The sequence below is a fragment of the Acyrthosiphon pisum genome, chromosome X (assembly GCF_005508785.2).
Source record: "Acyrthosiphon pisum isolate AL4f chromosome X, pea_aphid_22Mar2018_4r6ur, whole genome shotgun sequence".
NCBI classification, from domain to species: Eukaryota; Metazoa; Arthropoda; class Insecta; order Hemiptera; family Aphididae; genus Acyrthosiphon; species Acyrthosiphon pisum.
Genome location: NC_042493.1, coordinates 47,911,608 through 47,934,843, shown reverse-complemented (window position 1 = coordinate 47,934,843; position 23,236 = coordinate 47,911,608). Strand labels below are relative to the sequence as shown.

Genomic DNA, 23,236 nt, shown 5'->3' with positions numbered 1-23,236 from the left:
AAATAAGTCACAAATTTTTTTTGGACCTTTATCTAATTCTAAAATTAAATCATTTTCATTGCTACCCGATCCGAGGGTAAACGGAAAACTGGTACGGTCTGTATAAACGCGGAATACTGGTACGGTTCACAATAGTAAAGGTTTCCCAAATTTTTATGAAAAAAAAAGAATAAAATATCAACGATTATTTTTAATTTTACTAATTTTATTAATTTTATTACCGACGATCGATGGGAAAACACGACTCACGAGTGACTGCGAGTGAAAATAATGCGATAACGATAAGATACGATAAATATCTATTAATCAATAAATGTCATGAACTATAATATACAGAAATTTCTCATCAGTACAATATCATTCACAATAGTGGATTGAGTGTATTCTTACTACAATAAAAATTATACCTAATATGGACAATTTTGAAAGTCAAAGAGGCTCAGAGTTAATAGTAAGTATATAAGAAATATTCTTATGTGGTTTTGAGGAAGAATAATAATTCTATCAGGTGGAAATGCACACAAAACACAAATTTGAAATGCCCGGGAAAAGTTACAACTAATTTGATCAAACCGGTAAGTTATAATATTATTACATTATAATATATATTTATTTATGTATTTATGGAACTAACTGAAATTCCAGTACGTAAATTATTCAAATGAAATTTCACATAAGTGCACAAATAAAAACAAAATAGAGGAGATAATTTTTGTTAAAAATAGTATAAAGGAAAAATCTGTACGAACACGAGAAACCCCAAGTCAAATATTGTCAACTATCATGCAGACAATAATTATTTTATAATTTATTATTTAAAAATGTATTGAATATCGTTGTAATTTAATGATTGTATGTGTACAGAGGATACAGCTGTAGCAGTCGGAAATTTTTCTTCGTTAAAACGAAATATTCGAAATTACCACCATAGATATTTACCTAGAGAACCAATAAATTCTGATTTCAATATCCCTGAGGAGTGAAAAACTACAATGGTCTAATTTCGTGACAGACTCGCGAAACGGCTAACAAACCGTAAATCTTCCTTTTTCTCGTATTAAAACTGTACTATCAAAGTGCTGTCGGCATAATTTTTCTTCTAGGAATTATGACTTTTCCGGCAAGATCTCTTCTGATTGCCAAAATCTTGAAACTTTTTCTTCTAATCTTAGCATATTGTTGCACGTGACAAACAACATAATTGAGCTAAATAGGTTAATTTTTGCACTGGATACCTGGCCACTTATAATATAACCGAAATGCGTTCCCCGAAAGAATATCCATTTTTTACTGGCTGAATACGATCAGTTCCCAATATTTCAAAAAACACCGAGGTGCCTAAAATAATATCAATTTTCTGTAGATTATAATATTGTGGATCGGCAAGCTGAATATTTTTTGGAACGTTCGTGTTGGATGTATTTATTTGTATTAACGGTATATTGTTTCTTAACTTAGGTAGCACCAAAAATTCAAAGGTTGATTTACAATTAGAGTCTAGCAATTCTATTGTTGCACACACAGCATTATATGACGATTTTTGTTGTGACTTTCCTATATCGACAATAGCAGATATTTTTGAGCTGTGGCTAACAAAACGGCCGTGCATGTATCTATCTTTGATAAATGTAAAATGAGCACTTATCGATGGCGTCTCCGGTGTATTTACATTTGATTTTTCAGTCAACGTATTATTTGTACTGGACTCACCCGTCGTAGTTGTGCAATTTTTCTTTTTAAAATTGTCTACTCTCATTAAATGTGATAAACTATTATGTGAACGCGAACATTTGGCATAACGACGTGATTGACGTTTAATATTAAAATGAGAGCGTGAACAAGTTTTGCACAATTTAAGATCTACGATTTTCTTTATGCGATCACTTACTGTCTATTGACAAAGCTAAAAGTGATGGGCAACGATAAATTGTATGTGTACTCGCGCAATTATAGCATTTTATTTCTTTCGTTGAAACATGCGCAGCTGACTTATTTGGACATATTTTGGCTATCGTTACCACTCACTGGTTGTACCTTATCATCATTTAAAGATTCAATTACTTCTAACACTAGAAATCTGTTTTGTAAAAATTCTAATAACTTTTCTGATTATTTTCTGATACTGGATACTGTTTCCCATTCACGGAGGGAAAAATCTTTGTCGAGTTTAATCGTAATCAAATGAATTATAGTAACGAACTCCACAATTTAGACTGCTGCCCTAACATTTGAAGAGCATTAATATGACTGTTTAGTCCATCGATTAAATTACGCAATTTAAATGACAATTTCGACGATCTGCGTATTCTTTCTTTGTTTCTAGTCGAATTTCAGCGTTTGCCTTCAAGACATATATTGGGTTGTTGGATGTGTATAGTGTGTTGCGAAAAAATTATTCATTTAAAATACAAAATAATGTGTTTGAAAAGATAATACCTGATACTTTTTACGCATCACATCCGAAGACAATTTACAAAGCACGAAGTTGTCCGACTCGTTATCGCGGCAGTGATGGAATGACATGCGCAGTACCGAGTAAAACCGGTCGATGGTCAAGGTATACTTATTTAGAATGGACAATTTATGGGAATTTCTACTCACTTTGTTAACCTGGTGAAATACGATTGAGCACGTTCTTTTGTTCTTTTTTTTTTACAACGTTGCTGAATTCAATCATTAAATAAACCTAACCTAACAACATTTCCTGAAGACATTGTAGGTAATATAATGATTATATTATTGCATTTTATTATAATTATTAGAAAGCCAAGTCGACAGACATCAAATTCAAAGAAAAATACATAATAAATATTACAGAAAGTAACTATATAAAGAAATATAAAAAAAAGGATTATAGTTAGCAATTTGCAGGTGCTTGTATTTTGTCTATTTACGTATGTATTATGCTTTAACCAGTAAACAAACATATTATTATTACTATATTCAGAATTTAAAAAAATGTGTACCCAGGGCAACAAAGTCCTGAATTCGCCACTGCTTGTAAGACTTAGTTCTCAAATTTATGTGGATTTTCAAACACATCGAATTTACAACAACACAACGTCTTACTCAAACAGTCCAACTTAAGTTTGAGTCACAGAATTACCTAATCTTGAAACATTTGATTTGACTAGTTTTAGTTTATCTAAAAAGAATCAATTTACTGATTATCTTAGCAGACTAATGAGCTAAGTATACATCGCTAAAACGGAGTTTTTCCGAAGCTTAAGTTCAAAATATAAAGTTAGGTACAAAGATACTGTACAAGAACATTTTTAAATTTAAATTTTCCGTACTATAATTATTATTCATGATTAAAATGATACTTTTATACCTACAGTGACAATTACCTGATCAAGTTATAACATTAATTGTCATGTTATAACTTATATCTAACTATACTTAATATCTACGCTATTAAAATGCTTTTCAGAGACCTTTTCCAGATATTATTCTTTGAGATTTACATTCCTACCATCTTGTGCAACAACTAGCAGGAAATATTATTAAAACATTAGTTATATTACAATTAAATCATAATATAAACTATAGGTGCCTATTGATTCAATTTAAATATTATAAATTAAAGGTATTACTTTAAAATACAAATAAAGTAATAAACAAACATCATATATACCAATACATGTGGCTATGTATAAACATATTTCAAATATATCAAAAATTGGTTTTCATCTGTCATATTGATATAGGTACATGTGAAGAATACCAAGTCATAACAGACACAAATGATGCAGATTTGACACTAGTAAAAGAAGTCTAATAAATAATAAGAAGACCATGACATTTATTACTTCATTATACAAGTTATATTAATATCTTTGGTATTTTTTGTAAAAAAAAAAAAAACAATGTTGAATTATTTTCATTAGTGATTGGTTCAATAAATGTAAATGACAAAATGAATGTATCTATATTATTTTCATGCAATGATGTTAAAAATGCTTAATTTTCTAATTTAACATTATGTTTGTTATAACCATGACCTATAAGTATAATAATATACATATATAATATATAGGTATTGGAATTAATATATTTTGTAATATATATAGTATTTAAATTAAAAATAATGTAATAAGTATATATAATTATAATATACGAATGCATAACAAAAATAAAACATTTGAATTTGTTCTAATAACAGTATTATGTATATTACATGTAATTCACTAATATAAAGTTAAGTAGGTACAATTGGATACTGAAATAATAATAATTATGTTTATTTATTTATTTTACATATTTTAATGATTATTAAGTGAAAAAATTAAACTTTTTGTAGGCATATTAATAATAAAATAATTCACTAACATATTGATGCCTACATTTAATATTTACCCTAATAATGATTATTAAACACTAAGTTATAAAAATGAAATCTGATAAGTTTAAGTTAACAACTTAATTGGACTTAATATTGTGTTTAAACGTATATAAATGAAGTATTTAAATAACCAAAACTAAATGACAAATATAAATATACAACATTTGTCAACAAATAGAAGTAGACAATTTTATCTATCATATATAATATAATAACTTTATTAAAAAATAATATGATTTTTAAATAGTTTTATGGTTTTCAATCAATTTTTTGAATTGGCTTTAAAATAAAATTAGTAAAAATTAATGTTTTAATAATATATATTGTTATAATAATTTTAATAATTGAATAATAATATTTTTAATAAATTGCCTAAAAAATATTATAATACTTTATACTTTATAGACTACATTTTTTTAAAAAAAAGTGTGTTATTTACATAAAATTGTATAGGATAATAATAATAAAATGATGTACATAATGCTTTTTACAGTTTCAATATTACAATAATGTTTTCCATTAGAATATAATACAATTAATTAATATATTTAGCACATATTTTTTTGCGAATTTCCGAGATTAAGAAGAAAAGAAAACCCCATAATGCATTCTTCTGTTTTAAAACATGTGACTTTAGTATATAGGTAAATATAAAAATTGTTATATTTAAAATGAAAAGAACCCAATAGTTGAATAATATTTTTTTAATGTTTAAAATGCTTTTAATGGATTATTTATTAATTATATTATATTCGAGAATAGTATAATAGTATAAAAGACAACAAAATTGATTAAAAACATAAACTCAACAATTTTAAAAATCATCAAAATGTCTTACACAACTAGAACATGCATTATAAGTTATTATAATGATATATTCACAAAACAAATTTTATAACAAATAAAAACAAAAAAAAAATGTTCCTTAAAAATAAAAAATAATAATATAAATTACTGTCAATCAAGATTTATTGGAGTATATTTATAAATTTTAACTAACTAAAAATAACGGAATTCTCCTTTTTTACCAATTCGTTCTTTTCGTACCCAATCAGCCGGTGCTGGAACCGGTGGTGGTACAGAAGTATTTCTGGATGGATCAGAACTCATGCTTTGATCAACAAATTCACTTTTTATAGATTCCTGTAAAGAAATATTAATTATATAGTTACATCAAACTACAAAGTATTGTTTTAGATAATAGAGTTACTAATCTAGGAAACTCTTAACAGACAAATATTTCAAAAACTAATAACATCAGGAAATTATTATTAATGTACAGAAAATAGAAATCATACAATGTTGGTTGAATGATGCTGCTAACTGGAATAAATTCAAATCAAACTAATAAACGTGATTGGTATACCAATTTAATAACTAAGATACCCATATTTGTTACCTATCTATATACTCTAAATGTATATTATTAATTTGTCATACACGTGAACAATATAACTATAACATTATTGAGCAGTAAAAGTTACTTACTTGTGTGTAATTTTGTGATTGTGAAGCTGATCTCTTGTCATACCCTTTAGCGTACACTGGATTTGTAAATATATCGTTTGAGTCCAGCATTGGATTAAACGGTGTAACAATGGTATGTGGTACATGAGCTACCTGTGAACGGTTATTTCGAGCTTTCCACCATTTTCTACTGTCATCCAAAATCTAAAGTCAATGAAAGTGTATGACTTACATAAATATTTATTACAACGGATGAATGGAAATTTTTTTAAATATAAAATGTATTTTTAACTTAATTTATATTCTTAAGATTTAAAAAGGTATGTCCTTTAGGGTTTGTAAAAAATGTACGCGCGAAAAAAATTAGTCATGCTATATTAATAGTTAAGAAACTAAGTTTATTCACGACACAAAAAACAGTTTTTTCTATGTCGTAAGACGTAGACCATAATGTATTAAAAGCCTGTTATTAGTTTAAGTAGTTTGAGACAAAACCACCCCAGACACGTTAGCGTCGAGTCGCAGCTCTAATGAAACACACTATAGTCTCTTAAATAGATATCTTTATTTCCACTGCAAAATATTGTCAGAATTTTCTTGACTAAATATTTAAATCTTAATATGTTATTAATTATTATAGTGGACTTACTTCTAACAATTCACCACGTACAACAGATAGTTCTTTATCATTATTTGCCGTTCTCGGATAGGTTACTTGAACTATTTTTACACCTCGAGCTCGCATGTCTTCCAACCACCTAGCTTGAGCTCTTTCAAATCTCTCACTTCCCGGTCCGCTTGCATTATTACGCTCAATCGAATCGGCAGATATGTCACTGCGTGCCGCCATATTATCTGCACGTTCTTTATCCATTCTTGGTGGACTATGAAGCGACAGTGTGTTAAAATCAGGTTCAGATTCGCCTTCCAAACTATGTGTATCATCTCTGAAAAAAAAAGTTTGATCTCAATAATGTCAGATAAAGAGCATTTACTCAGACCTATATACATTTATATTATTAGCTACTGACCAGTAGCAAATCTTCAAATCTTATTTAGGTACTGAGGCAAAATTATTTAAAATAATTTTTTACCGGTACCTACCTACTTGTCAATTTTAGGTATTTCAATTTCCTTTATTTTACATGCATTTTAATACATAAATTAAAAGAGGACCATTCATATTTTTTCCTTTATTAATCTGTGTGATCATTTTTATATACTCTGATGCCTTCTACTATAAGTTTGTGTATTATTTGAAAATTGTTTATAATAAATATAAATTAATATTAATATTAATATTAATTAATCAACAAATTAAAATTTAATTTAATTTTAATAAAAATTGTTTGCAATACATTTCTAATACGTTAGGTTTCTTTAATAAATTGACAGCATCTATTGCATATTGAGAATGGCCAAATTTAAGAAACAGCCTTGCAACATACTTTTTCATAGTCAATTTTTTGGCTCATAAAGGAAACATTTTCTGTGATATATATATTGATTGGAGGGGGAGTCTATGAAAATATTTTAGGCCTAGCCTCTAACACCTAGTCTCTACTCAGTTGTGCCAATGTGACTCCAGGATAAAACACTTTGACTTCCCTTGAATTGGACACCAACTACTAATAATTTAATTATTTAATAATTCAAATTTCTCTATAAATTAACAATTTTATTGAACTTACCTATCATCTGGTCCAAATTGTTCTTGATGATGGCCAGAATAGTTACCACCAGTATTAAATGTATACTGTGGTCTGATGCCCATCATAGCTGACTGTTCGTGTTCATATTCAAAATAGTCACTGCTATCATCAGCTACACCAGCGTGTTCTCGATCACGATGATGATATAAAGTGTCTCGCAATTCTCCCTAAAACAGATTATGAATTTGATATGAATAAACAATTAACATATTTAAATACAACTTTTTTTAATAATTTTGTTAAATGTTTACCTCAGGATTTGAATTTTTAATTTCGTCTCTTGATTTCTTTGATTCAATTGCACCGGTAGTCGGAACATTGATTAAATGGTCATCAGAAACTGGAATCGGATACTCTGGTGACCACCCATCCATAAAAATTGGATGGTAAGGAGCCGCATAGCCTTTCCATTGCTCTCTATCAAAAATTATTTATATAATTAATTATAAGATTGTAAAATGTTTGAAAAATGCCATAATCAAATAGTAAGGAAATGACAAAATAATATCGGTAATTTAAATGTTAAAAATGTTGTAAATACCTTGGTATAAGCCAAGCATCGCCTAAAGAATGCCATAATTCTGTTTCTTTACTGGTTACACAGTTCATCAAGAGATTGATTGCGTCCCTTGTAAGTAAAGGTGAAACAACTCTAGATGGGATATTCGGTTTATATTGAGTGTCATGAGAAGCGTCAACAATTAATGCCAATGGAGTGAACAAGAAATGTACAAGTTCTGGAGCATTTGGATCGTGAATGTGAGCTTTTAATTTAGCCTAGAAAGTAACAGTTGTTAATAATAGTAGATTTTCAATAATTAGATGTAATATTATTAGAAAATTCATCTATATTATAATCACGCATTTACCAAAAGATTAAATGACAGTTTGAATTTTTGAAAGATATCAATGAACTCAATTTCTGGAGGTGGTTTAGCTCTCATTGTAAGCATTCCGTCTCCTATGTCCTTCTTTTTCGATTTACGATTCCTTTAAACAAAATAGCACTATGATTAGTAAGATTTCATATCAAACAATATAAATTAATAATTATTATGAAATTACCTTCTTCGACGTTCCAGTTCTCGAGATGCAGCGGCTGCATGTTGTAACCTTGCAATGAATTTCTCAATATCATCAAAGCAGTGATTCAGTACTATAACATCTCTCTCGTATTTTTCACTAGACGTCGAACTAGTTTCATCATCAACTCTAGTGACATTATCAGAGTCTAAAATATGAAATAAATGATGAATTAAAACTAAACATTAGTTAAATATGAAACATTTAATAGTTAGGTATATATAAATTATACTAATTATCAAATACTTTAATTCATAAAGTTATATAAACATTAGGAAAAAAACTAACGATGAGCAACAGCATTAAAAACAGACACTTGTTCTCGTACACTGACTCCATTTGGTGGCGGATTTGGTGGTGGTGTTGGTGGGGGAGGTGGTACATGTCTTGACTTTCTATTAATTCCTTTTCCAGACCTCAGCAGCTTTAGGTCATCAACTAATTCTTGAGCGGGTACACTTTGGCTCTAAAAAATACAATGGTCAAAAAATTAAAAACTAACCTGATATTGTATGACATGATCAATCTATTACAAACCCATAAACATATTAAATATATATTATATAGATTAAATGTGAATAATAATTAAACCAGAATCAGTCTTAAATTAATTTTTTATTTCTATTTTTATCATGGCAATTCTTTTTTCTTAGTATTTGCATGTCCGATGGATGATTTATTTTGACAGTTATAACTTATACTGTAAAAATACTAATAATTAACATTGAAACATATAGTTATTATAGAGCCAATCTTCGATTAAAAAAAAAAAAACTTAAAAAATAAACTATCTAATTTAAATCCATCTAGTACTATTTGAATCTTAAAATGGAATAAATATTAATGAATCACCTTCAATAAAAAAAATAAAAAAACGATGTAAATATTAACAGACAATGGCCATCTTAAAATACATATATTTTCAAATTTGAAAAATAAATTAACGATTTGGTAGAACCTAATTGTTATTGCAAGAATAAATATTATATAATATTTGTATTGTTTTTTTTTTTTTGATACATGTACCCAACAAAAACATTATAGATATCATTTATGTTAAAATATCTGCTAAAAAATTGAACTTGGCTTATTAACATAAATGATATTTATTGTTTAAAGACTTAGCTACCTATAAAATTATATTACAACTTTAAGAGCCTGTTTTTTTATACTCAGCCTTTTTTTTACATGGTGTTTGGTGGAGTGATTTTGTTAGGATATTACTCATTTTTTGTTGACACCTTATTATTTTTGAAACTTATTGGTTTTACAATAATCTTTTTTTTTCGTTTTTTTTTTGCAGATTGTAATAGTAATTGTAGAAATTAGTATTATTTTTTGTTAGTTTTTGTTTATTGATTGCCATAGGTGTCAGATAGTGCATTGTAATGTGGGCCGCAGTGAACATTATCTAATAAAATGTTGATAATATGCTACAATAATTTTGAGTTAAATTGGCTATAACTCTGTTGATATAGTTCAAAATGATTTGAAAACTGCACCATGCACTTCTGTGTAAAATGTCCAATTTGATTATGCATTGTATTGTCAAATTTCATTGTTTAACTAAAAATTTTCTATGCTTTCTCTAGAAATTTTTTTCGTGATTCGTGATGCTTTCTGTAATAAATTATGGTCGGGCAGTTTTCGCGTGTATCTTCCTAGGTATCTGTGTATTTTAAGGTGCACTTTTCTTTTTATACTTAGCACAATAACAAATATTTTTAGATAACTAGGTAGGTTTTTTTAACATATAATGTTACTAATATCGCATTAAAATAATCGAAGTTTTAAATTGAATTTAGAAAAAAAAACTTTGAAGGTATTATCTAGTAGTAGTTTTTTCTATAGAATTGCTAAAGCAAATGTAAAGTGTATTAAATCCATAACCTCTTTTCTCTTACTTGGAATATGTGCATCTCCGATCGTGAATCAACTTGACCAACTACGAATACTAGAATATTGTTATAAATTTCCATTGGATCGTTACTTGTAAAAGCAGTCGGTTCTTTCACTAATGAAATTGGAAATCGTTCCATTACAGCCTAAACCAAAAATATAGTACAAAATAATATAAACATAATTCGACATCAATGTGATTTTACTTACACCCGTTTCAAAATCCATTATCAAGACCCAAGATTGATCGAGACGCAGTTGCATTTTTTGTGACCAAATACCATTCGATTTTTCAAGGTGTAATAGTCTCCTCATTCCATCTGCTGGGTAAACTATACCAGTACTTTTTGAGACAGTAAATGTGGCTAAATGTTCGATCACGTAAGTTGGGGCTGAATTATTTTCATCGCTGTTCCTCTCCTCGCCTGCAATACTTTGTTGGCCTCCATCTTCAAAATTTAAACAAAAATAATTACTTTCAGTGGTCTATATACTAAATTTTTAAATGACTAGTATGATCGTGTACCTGTTGAGTATCCATTTGAATTGACGCTGTTTCGGTGGTACGGCATAATTGGTTTTTCGTTAAGCTCTCTGTAATATAAATGTTCAATTTTGATATTTGTTAGAAATACATAATATTATGAAATATACCTTTTGTTATTATTTCCTGGTTGTTGCATCGACATATCTTTCAATCCAGGCATTTCTTAAGGCAGTAAATTGAGGCAACATCTAAGCCTAAAATAAAAATATGTACATTAATTATGTATTTATATTTTATATGATTGATTACAATATAGGTAGGTAGGTTATGAATATTTTTTTAGATTCATATAGGTATTTAAATTAATAATATTCAAACATCATATTATCAAAATTAAATGTTAGTTGTTATAGTATTATAAACATAGCTGTAGGTTACACTTAGAATACCTATTTTTACAGTTGCTTAATACACTGGTAAAATATTATTATACAGTAGTATAACCTGTGTTATATTAAACCTATCTTTTAAGTGAAAATGTTACGATCCTAGCAAGCCTAATATATTTTGAAATAGGATCCTACATTGAATAAAATGGGACATGGAACCTGTCTAACGTAGAAATGAAAACAATATTTTGTAGTTCATACATAATTTAACTAGTTTCAAGGAAATTATAATTAATATATGGGGAAAATTAGTTATTATTATCAAAAAATAATCCGACTTGTTAAAAAGTTAACTAAGTGCTAGAACAAAAATTGCACTACTTCTGGAGTGTCTGGAGTGTTTTTATATAAGCTAAAGCACGTCAAATCGCTGAAAAACTGTCAAATGGATGACTAATTGAAGAATATTAAAAGTCGAAATAATATTATTAGCATGTATTAGATTAGCATTAAGTCAAAATAATATTGTTGATGTTTTAAATTTTGATGACAGTAAGGTAAAATTAAAATTATTGAAAGACCCCCCAGACAGCATTTTGTAATGATAATATTATAATAGTATTATAACAACGTTATACTAATATTATTCGTTATTATAATGTTATAATAATATTATTAAACAAAAAATTGCTGTCTGGGCCATGATTTGTTTAAAAAATGCCACCTTTACTTTTTCATCTATAGGAATTTATAGATTCATATCTATATCTATATCAATCCATAATATATTGCTAAATATTTTGTTTTTTGTAATGTATTTAGGATTTTCGGAAGTATATACTTGATTATAATTACTATCTAATAATAACTGATGACATATTGACATTTATAACGTAGGTACACAAATTTCAGAATATCTGTTTTACTAAATATATAATATTTTGTTACCATTATGTATTTATACCATACCAAAACTAACAAAACTTTTTATTTAATTTTTTTAATTTTTTTAAGTGACTTCTAAATATAATTATTCAAAGGAATACCTATAGGATTATAACTAGTAAATAGTATAATTAAATTATTTAAAGTGGATATCTTATAATTTAATCTATATTTACTAATCTTAAAGAAGATATACAAATTTGATATATAAGACACAATATTAGTAAATTTGGGTAAAATTGGTTGGGCAACATACTTAGGTTGTGTTTCAAATATGATAGGTACTCAAAATAACCAACTTATTAAACACCTACAGGCTCAGGTTTATCGCAAGTGCAATCATTTGTTTGGCCACAAAAATTTAAAGCCGTATGTTTTACGAATTTCTTTATATAAAATACAACAATATTAAGGTAGTGGCTAATGGCTACCTATCATAGATAAAATCTAAACTAATAAAATCAGCTTTCATCATAATTACAATTATATGGGTACGCACTTAAATTATTACTATAGACTATAGAGTATAGTTATGCAATATGTTATACAATATAATAATTCTTATCACCTCTCCCCACAAGACATATGAGTTCCCACTACAGTACTACTGGATACTACAATTAATTATAAATACTGTATTTATAAGTTATAACCAATGTATATAATATTTGTGTAGTAACAAAATTGTTGCCTCGTCCCCTGATCTGTGCTCTGGATCGTGAGTATGATTTGCTATTAACATAGTATCTATATTATATTATATTGTCGTGTAATCCTGAGACTTATCACTCCCGATACCTGTCCTTCTATAATTTAGAGTAGAAGGTGGAGTTTCGATTTTCGAGACAGGGTAAGATAAGGTAAAACTACGAAAGAAATTATATTACCTCGTAATATAATTACCTCTATATAATTTCGATTATTGCAACAAATAGGTAGCTGGTACGTATATTATAAAATAAAATTTTTAAAAGTATTTAATTCATTTTTTTCTTTGAGACATTATTTTAGACATGTAGTAATATTTTGTTTATCAGCTATTCAGCTGTATTTATGTAAGAAAACAATGTTCAATAGATCAATAAGCAATAGAACAATTATTACTTTTCCGAAAAATATAAAGTTTCAACCTAATACCTATAATATTTTAGTTCAATAATAATCATTTAAATGATCAACTATATAGAAGAATAAAAATATCAGTTTAATAATATTATAGTAATATAATAATCAAATATAATTTATAAAATTATAAATAATACAAAACAAACCCTATATCTATAGTTATAGGTAGTACAGTATGTGGGTACATTTTTTTACGTTCAATGATATGAAAAAACCGGGGAAATCGTATGTATCAAGTGTACCTCTTCATTGATTAGGTATCTGCATATAATAATATGTCGATTTTTCATTTGAAAGCAATGATTAATCATTCTTATTTAATTATGTTTTCAGTACCTATGTTTAACATTTATCATAAATATCATTTAGTACAATCTCAAAAAAAATATTTAACACTCTATCACCTTCAATAATATATTAAGTAGGTCCTAAATTGTATTTGGCGTAGGTACATTTCAGAATTCGATATTGTATTTTTTATATGATGAATTAATTAACGTTTTAGATAGTTCTTTCTAATAAGAATTAATATTTAAATATATTTCATATTATGCATTTATCGTCAATGTTCAAAAATTAAACAATTAGCTACTTCTCAAAAGTACTAATAAGATAAATGATTTCCTATTGGAAAGTGGACAAATACCGATAGGATCAAGACTTCTGATTAAAAAGTTGTTCACAGAGAAAAAAAAACATAATCGTAAAACCACTATACTTCTCTTGCTCCACTCCAAACCACCAAATAAACAGGTTTTATATTTTAATTGTTAAACTTTAATTATTTAATAATCAATATAGACCGAATATAAATATATATAAAATAGATTTATCAGTTATACCTACTATATAGACACTATACTGTATTATTATTTCGTTTTTCATAAGACACCAGCACTCGGGGATATTACTTTCGCATTATTCAGACAGCCGGAATTCTTTATTGTTCGAAACAATTCGTTACATTAATAATATATTAATGATAATTATACATTTGACTGCAACTCTAATAATAATACATTAGTACTAACTATAGTATCTAATTCTTTCACTTTCTTTGACATTGCAACACTCATAGGTTTCCTTGAAATACGAGTATATAGATTTGATATATTATTCTACACCAACTATTTTGAGAAAAACTGTTATAAATTCAATGTTTAAAAATGTAAATATGCGGTCAGCCATCTCGGTCTTTCATTAATAAAAACGTTCATATTTTTTTTCTTCGAATGCATATGTAGGTATTTACTATTTAGTATTCCAACGCCCATTAACACTGTTATATTGTACCTACCTATCGTAATCGTATTCGTATATCTAAGAGAATGTGTAATTGGCATGCCGTTTACTATCGTCACCCATCCGGAATGCAGCTATGCTTGACACGGTTCAACTCTAGACCTGGAATACATAATATTATTATACCTATCTGCACTCTGCAGTAGGTATATAATAACCAGTTGGACGCTGTGCCATGCAGGTTATCTACGTATAATATGTCTGCGTACCTATACATCTAGTTCATGATAATAATATTTTAAAATGCGATTTTCTTTCAAAATCTCACCTATAAAATCTGTAATGGTATATTTTCTGTAAAATACTTTATGGTATATATAGCTTATTTTAAAATACAAATTACAATGAGCCCCAAGTATAATATAATTATAGTAGTTAATATAATAATACTATTATTTATTTGATATTCGTATTATACATTTTGAATTATATGATGACATATTTTAAACTAATACAATACCTAATTATGGTAGTTCATAATACTACATTGGTAGTTATAGTTCAAATTTATGATTTGATTCTATTAAGTACTTCATATAAACATCAAAATATAATACCTACCACACACACGGTGATTTCAATTAAATTGTAATAAACAAAAACGACTAACGTCATGTAAACAACACTTTAAAAATGATATGTACTCCACGTCATTATAGACTTATATATAGTCGTTTTGAGTTGATGGAAATTTATTGAGCACGGAAAAAAAACAGATGCTAATAAATTTTCTTCACGGATTACCTCGCATTTGTCACGTACAAATTTAAAACAGGCATGCAACAGCATATTGATTGATAAAATATAAAATAACGGTAGTCACAGTGTTCTGTTAAAAGGTATAAATAGTGTTATGAATAACATTTTTAAAAGTGTGCAACGGATGTTACTGTATACATAATCGTAGCATATTGCCGTATTGGTATAATATAGTAATATAGGTAGTTATTGTAGATGCCTACCTACCTACTCCGAGAGGTGGGTCAACAATATAAAAAAACAGGCTAGTGTATTTTAAACCAACATAAATATGTAAAAATTACACATTAAATATTATTTTTTTTAAGTGTCGTATCATACATATGGGTGTACATCGTACATGTACATACATATATTAGTTTTGTTCTAACGCACTCGTATAGAGGTAATATAAGAATATGAAGATAAATTCTATCTGTTTAATTTTTTTTTCTAAGTAAAATCATAAAATGAAGTCACATTTATGACAAACAATATATACCTATATTATGTTTATTTTTCAGTTAGGTACACTATTACAAACATATTGTTCTTTTTTGTGTTTAAGGCGTTATTATTTTCAAAAACTGTACATATAGCATAATATAGCATAAAATGTCAACGTGATTCCGATGAAACAAATTAATGTGCAAAATGTTCACAGGTAACTAATATATATTACCTATATGAAACATAATAGTTTAACCATTTGTTTGAATACCTTACAACACTCATGTATTCTCATACAGTGCGTTGTGCCAAAATAATATTATTTTCTGAATACGTTGCCAACAGATTCCTTTGCGGTCGTATTAAATCAGAGGTCATTATCATTTCATTATATATTTTAATCGAGTATGTACTTACTACCCACCTTCGACCAAACTAACCTTAAGGTAAAAGTTACGGAAATTAATAAGATTCTAATGCATAGGTACGGGAATACTTACTTGTGGAAAACAATTTTATAAAATGTTATAATATGTGGGTATAGTAAAATGTGTCATCGTATAGATAGGTACAGTATATTACTAAATGAGAGTATTATGAGTAGAATCGACTTGCGAGGTGTGACTATAGGCTATAAAGCTATATTATTATGTAGGTGCGTTACACATTTCGAGTTAACCAACGTTTGTGGTATTTGCCTGTGATTTATATCCACTTTTATATATTTTAATTTTTTAATGTTTACGTATTATTTTTCGAATGTTAACATGTCTAATATAAATGTAACATAACTATAGGTACATAACTTATCAGTTATCTAATATTTTATCTGTCAGTATTCGATTAATATGATTATATGAATTTTATATTTTATATTCGATTAATACGAAATTAGTTGAAAGTTGGGAAGTGTGAACGACCGCCGAATGGATGATATTGACGAGGATGGTGGAGGACTAGAGACTAGAGTAAATCATAAAGAGAAATCGTTATCGTAAAAGTGTTTCTTATCGAAATTTATTCGTCTCCCCTCCCGACACTTAATTTTTCGGTTCTTGGATTTTTTGTCGAATAGCATAAATTAGCAATTAATAATAATATATAGGTAGTTAATACTATATTATACATTTTGAAAAACTAACTTTCATTTTCAATTGCATTTAATTGATTGGTGTTTGAGGGCCCAAATTAATTTTAAGATTGTTGATTGCATTTGGACCATTTGGTATTATTATAATAATGTATTTGTTATAAGTAGGTACACTTTTAAATCTCAAAATATTTCAAATTATCAAGTTAGGTAATTGTTTCCTAAATATTGAAGACTGTACTAAAAATGTATGAAGTAATTTGTAGTTAGTATCATTTACCATTTAACATTTTAACTAAAATTATTTATCACACTGTAGTACCTATACTCGTAGTAGTAGTATAATGGTAAATGTTTTGCGTTTATTTTCTTATCTCAAAAATCAATCATAAAAAAACTTCTATTGTTAAAAATAATTTTAATAATTTTATTATACAATTGAAATATTTAAGAACTCATTATTTTATATTTTATGTACCTATTATGTACCTATATTTTTAATTAGAATTATATTTCCTTTCGTAAGTTTTCACTTTTGAATCTTTTGATACATTTACATTTATAAATTATTAATTAATTATGATTTCATATTATAATATTATATCATTATACGAGTTAGTAGTTAACTATTTAAAAGTTCAACAATACTTGTATAATCTAAAATCAAAATTACTTTTAAAATAATGCGATAAGTCTCGAATAAAAAAGTGTAAAAACTAAGAACACTTTATTTTGCATGTTAGTTGCATGTATACTATATTATGTTTATGACTTATAACTTATAAGGTATGACCTAACCACTGATTAGTACGAAATGTTGAGACTTTGAGAGTGAATTACGTATAAATATGATAACTTAAGACTTTTGGTCGACTTAGTTTTGCACGTCATGTGGTTAAAATAGGGATTATATTTAAGAATATGAGTAAAACACCAGTGTTAAATATTTTTATATAGTCGCGGTCATTAAATTTAAATCTTATTTTATTCAGCTAATAGGTAGGTACCCATATTATGCACATTTTAATATTAATACGGTTTTTATAAAATAGATACTATTTTGGGTAATATTTTCAATTTTGGTTATTGGGGAAGAATTTAGTCATAATCGATAATATCAATCATCGTTTTGTAATATATATATTATATAAATTAAACTTTTTGTCTTAATTATTATTCGCAGCTATTATTCCCAAATACAAAATTTCTATAAGTCCTGTGCCTACTTTACACACTTTCGTAAACTATAATAACGCAATTAAATAGTTTAATAATTTAAATATAAACATTTTTTTTTACAAAAAATTAAAAATTAAAATTATTGTCTTTTCCTTGGAGAAATGTCACTACGTTTTTTGTTTATAATAAATTCAATCGACTCATTAATTCAACAGACTAAGTCGAGCGCTAGTCAATAAAGTGCGAGGATGAAATGAACATCATAATTCATAATATTATACAGCTCTTCACGCCATATAGTATATTATAAAGTAGGTACAGCTTGGTAAAGGTAAACATTTCCATTTTATCCTCGACATACTGCGGGATAATATGATAATGAACCCATAAGGTATACAAACACATTCACATTCACCCGAGTAGAGTTATTTACCTACATCCGAGGGCTATTTGGACCGATTAGTATATATTATTATAATACATTTATACGTATACTTTAACATATTATAATATGCAGATATGTAGCATATCCACGAATGGTAATTAAATTTATTGTTGTCTCGTGATGCAATATATTATATATGAATGCCAACACGAATGGTCTTTAATCCTCATACTATAATACTAATAAAAATAGAATATAGTGCCAAAAACAGATTAGATACACAAACAAATCAAAATTTGAGCAATAATTACCTAAAATTGTATACAATTGTCCGGTAGATCATAGATTAATCTATCTATGTAATCTATATAAAACTAATATTTTATAATTGGTATTTAAATAGTTTATGTCAATACTTAACTATCGGAGGAACTCAAAAGATAATAGGTGGTTATTTGCTGTTATTTTTTTATACGTTTAGTAAGTACTAGGTATCTATATAATAATAGTTTTAAAATTTAATAATATTAGTATATAATAGTTAATATGTAGTATATAGTTTATATAATAGTTGAAACATCTCCTATATCGGCCATACCCACAGAGCGTACATACATAGAAATGGGAATATAGGTATTTATATTATATAGGCAACTAGGCAAGTATATATCACAACGAATGCCTACCTATATAAGTACAAGCTACAAGTACGTACCTAAATACATAATATCGAACAATAAATATTAAATATTATTCTGAAAATTATTATCATTATTATGCCACACGGAATGAGTAAATAACAACATAATAATGGATACCGAAGGTCATCAAAATGCCACACCTATATGTGCGCGGATCGTTTTGACATTCCAGAACGTTTTTCACCACCATATAATGCATACCTATATATATAATATATATACATCACAACCTGAATGCGTGAATACAATATTACATTGTACGGCCATATGGGTATACATCAACATGTAGCTGGATATATAATATAAATAGGTATGTAATATTTAGTATCGTATTAATTAGTGATAACAATAATATGCGTATTAACTATTAGGTATTTACTATGCAATCCGTGACATTAGGGTCTACGTCACGTTTTCGCATAAATAATTGCAGTGTGTACATTAAATATATAATGTATTATGTATGTATTATAATCGGTTCTTTGTTTATATATAAGTATATACCATATCGCGTACACCCAAATTAATTTTGATTATTCCGAGCAGACAAAAATCGATTATTGTCCCGTCACAGCCAGTGCAGCACGTTAAGGGTTAAGTAACTTATAACTTATAAGTAAAAATAAAGTAAAAATATTAAATCTGGGATACTGTAATATATAGTATTCAACAACCTCTTGAACCAGGATCAAACAAGCCGAATCGTTGGAATTTCGAAGCAACGCCGAGCAGACACGTAAATGAAATAAATAATAATAACAACACTGTTGAAGTCTCCGAGTAATTTTTCGCGATCAACAGCACGGAAAACGAACAAACATACTGGCATACTCATATAGACTATTTATTGTTATAATAATATAAAATGAATATGATATTTATGACTAAGCTCTGCATTGTGGCAATATAAGCGACTGGCGATTTCCATTCGGCTTGAAGTGGTTTTCATCACATATATGGTACCAATAATAATGTGCATAGATAATATAGGTAGGTACCTACCAGATTAATAATAATAGGTGTTACACCAGTTGTATTGTAGGTACCTATGTCTAATCTTGGTGAATATATATATATATATATCGGTGTATATGTATATAGATGTAAAATATATGATCGTGTACTGACATACTCCAGTGAAAGGAACACTGCTGCTACAATACTGTTGTTGCAGAAATCTCCGTGGTACAGCAGACGTATAGTCTATCGAGACAGATTATATTTACCTATGGTAAATAGTATCTACCCTTGGTCTTTCCGACTATCCATAATATAATATAATATTTATAAATGATTTTATCGATTACACAGTAGGTACCTACATAATGTAAATTATGATACCTATCGCAATCAGTGGCGGATCTAACATTTAGTTTTGTATTTTGGGATTTATATAAATATAACGAGTTTGGTTATATTATAATAGTTATAAAAAGTTTGACTGCAACTATTCTGACACAATAAATATAAAAGCCTATACAACCATTAAATCCGCCACTGATGATTTCGTCAGAATCGCGAGTTTTACGTACCTCGATAACAACGACCAGCAGCGGTGACGAGACGAACATGTGTGAACAGGTGAGATATCTATAAATCTGGATGAATAGTCTGGCTGTGAAGACGCAGGCACCTCGAACTGCTACGACAGTTGATACAATTATATATAATTTTTTTTTTATGCCCACAGGTTATGTGCGTGCAGTGCCAATTCGTTGTCGTCGTTACGCCGTTGACGCTGATGATGATGTGCGGTGTTCTCCTCAGGTCTTTTCGGTCCACGAATTTCCCCGACGATTGCGGAGGACTGCGGTACACAATTTGCAACACAATTATTTAGTATAAAATTTGCGGCGAGGATGCTTGAGATTTTATTTTATATATATCGTTTGTCCTCCTCAGACAGATGGACGGCACGGATGGGTGAGTGAGAGAGACAGAGATAGAGAGAGAAATAGTGAGAGAGAGAGCGCGCGCGCGACGGTATTGTTTATAATAACTTTATAATACCTACCTTGGTGACTACCTACAATATTATAATAGGTACACGATCAATAATATAATATTATATCGACTGCAGTCGATTGTCGATGAATAATGACGATCGATAAAGGTACGCGCCGCTGTAATAATAATAATAGCACGGATCTCTCTATTCGTATGTGATACTGGTATAACAATTATTGTTACAAACGATCGACGATGAAGACGATATGGGCAAGACGAATGTACCGAGTATGGGTGGCGTACAACGCGAGAGATTCCGACGGATTCGGCGACTGTACTGACATGGGAAAAGAGAAACACGCACGGCGGCGGCGGAGAAAACACAAAAACGCGAAACGCGAAACGTCGACCGTCGACGTGTGCATGCGCGTGTGCTCGCTGTTGCAGCGGTTGTGAAAGCCACTCGCGACCGTCGTCGTCGGAGTGTGTTCAGTATATACCTGTACGGCTCCTCCAAGTAAGTGCGACGACGACGATGATGATGGTGATGATGATGATGATGACGATGATGATGGTGATCAATAATAATAATAATACGTAGGTACCAACAGCAGTACGCGATACGCAACCGGCAAGAACAGGTGCCCGTCCGCCCTCCCTACCAGCATTGTTGTCGTCGTAGCACGTTCGACTCTGGTTACTGGTTAGTACCTATATCTACCTGGCGGTGAGCGGCTGCGTTACGATACAAAAACAAAATAATATGTTACATTATTGTGATATTATATGCGTAGAGGTACTTCAACCAGTCACCTGCAGCTGCAGCTGGCTCTATAGGTTACGGATATTATAATATATTATAATATCCGTAACCTATTACCTACCGACCTACAATACATAATTTCTTTACTATAATTATTATTTATTAATTGCATGTTCTGCTTGAGTGATAGTACTACCGCCGTTACAGAATGACGTGTGTGGCACATTATACGGTCACATGCATAGGCTTCACTAAGAGGTATAGAGGGGTACTTTTGTTACCCCGAAAAAATATTATACTTATTAGAAAAAAAAAGTTACTGAATAGCAAATTTTTTGCAGATTATTATTTTTGCTACTCTAGAATTTTGATTTTAGTGACGCTCATGGACATATTGGACATTTGGATTGTGGACTGTAGTAAATAAATAGGCACCAAAAGAGAACTAGTCCATATAATTATATAAGACCATATATATATATAAAACATTTCACCGTCGTGTTTTTAAAGGGCTTATGCTGGGTTGCATAAATAATTTATCAAATTTAATGGTTCACTAAAAATTTAATGGACCAATCACGGGCTTCTAAATCTTGTTTAAGGGACCATTAGCTCACTATTGAATCATAAAAAATGTTTTGTGCAATCCGGCATTAATGTAGTTAATTTTCACAAAAATTAAAACACATTTTAGATTTTGAGTGAAGCGATCTTTAATATTTTGAAATAACTATAATAACATCTTATGTGTAACCTTGTTTTAAATTTTCAAGCTTTTTTACTGATCAAAAATTGTTATCAACATTTATCGAAAAAAATTAAAGAAAATCGAAAATATTAAATGTCTATAAATAGCTCAAAAAATAGTCGAACATTTTTGAAAACTACACCGTGTATAGGAAATGTTAAAATAAAATGTTGGTGAAATATTTAAGTATCTATATAGTCATATGAATTACGAAAATTGTTTGATAAGAATTTATTATTTAACCCGTCCAATTTCGTCAAAATGTTAACTATAGATAATCACAAAAAACATTTATATGGAATTATTACACTCAACTATTTTTTTTTAACTCCTTACTCAACTAATAGCAACTTATGAGGAACCTTGTATTACATTTTCATTTTTTTTGACCGAGTGAAAAATCTTTATCGGATTTTTCAAAAACTAGTTATTTGTAACTTTGATTTTTGTCCCACTATGCAAAACATAGGTAAAATATTAT

At 28.5% G+C, this 23,236-nt stretch overlaps 1 protein-coding gene across 2 annotated transcripts; it reads right to left on the bottom strand.

Annotated features, from left to right (window-relative positions):
- Positions 1–5,104: 5,104 nt before the first annotated feature.
- Positions 5,105–21,764, bottom strand: LOC100163041 (epidermal growth factor receptor kinase substrate 8). Of its 2 annotated transcripts, none has more exons than XM_008184345.3 (15): positions 21,745–21,764; positions 20,830–21,104; positions 11,161–11,247; positions 11,033–11,100; positions 10,717–10,955; positions 10,512–10,652; positions 8,896–9,073; positions 8,590–8,755; positions 8,394–8,514; positions 8,066–8,301; positions 7,776–7,941; positions 7,504–7,691; positions 6,462–6,759; positions 5,834–6,016; positions 5,105–5,488 (listed from the first exon to the last, which is right to left on the bottom strand). In XM_008184345.3, exons 3-15 carry the CDS (start codon positions 11,211–11,213, stop codon positions 5,345–5,347), a joined length of 2,181 nt encoding a protein of 726 aa, XP_008182567.1. In that variant the 5' UTR covers positions 11,214–11,247; positions 20,830–21,104; positions 21,745–21,764; the 3' UTR covers positions 5,105–5,344. The 2 variants fall into 2 exon arrangements, with proteins under 2 accessions (XP_008182567.1, XP_008182568.1); XM_008184346.3 differs by lacking the exon at positions 21,745–21,764 and adding an exon at positions 21,312–21,738.
- Between the last annotated feature and the right edge of the window lie 1,472 nt (positions 21,765–23,236).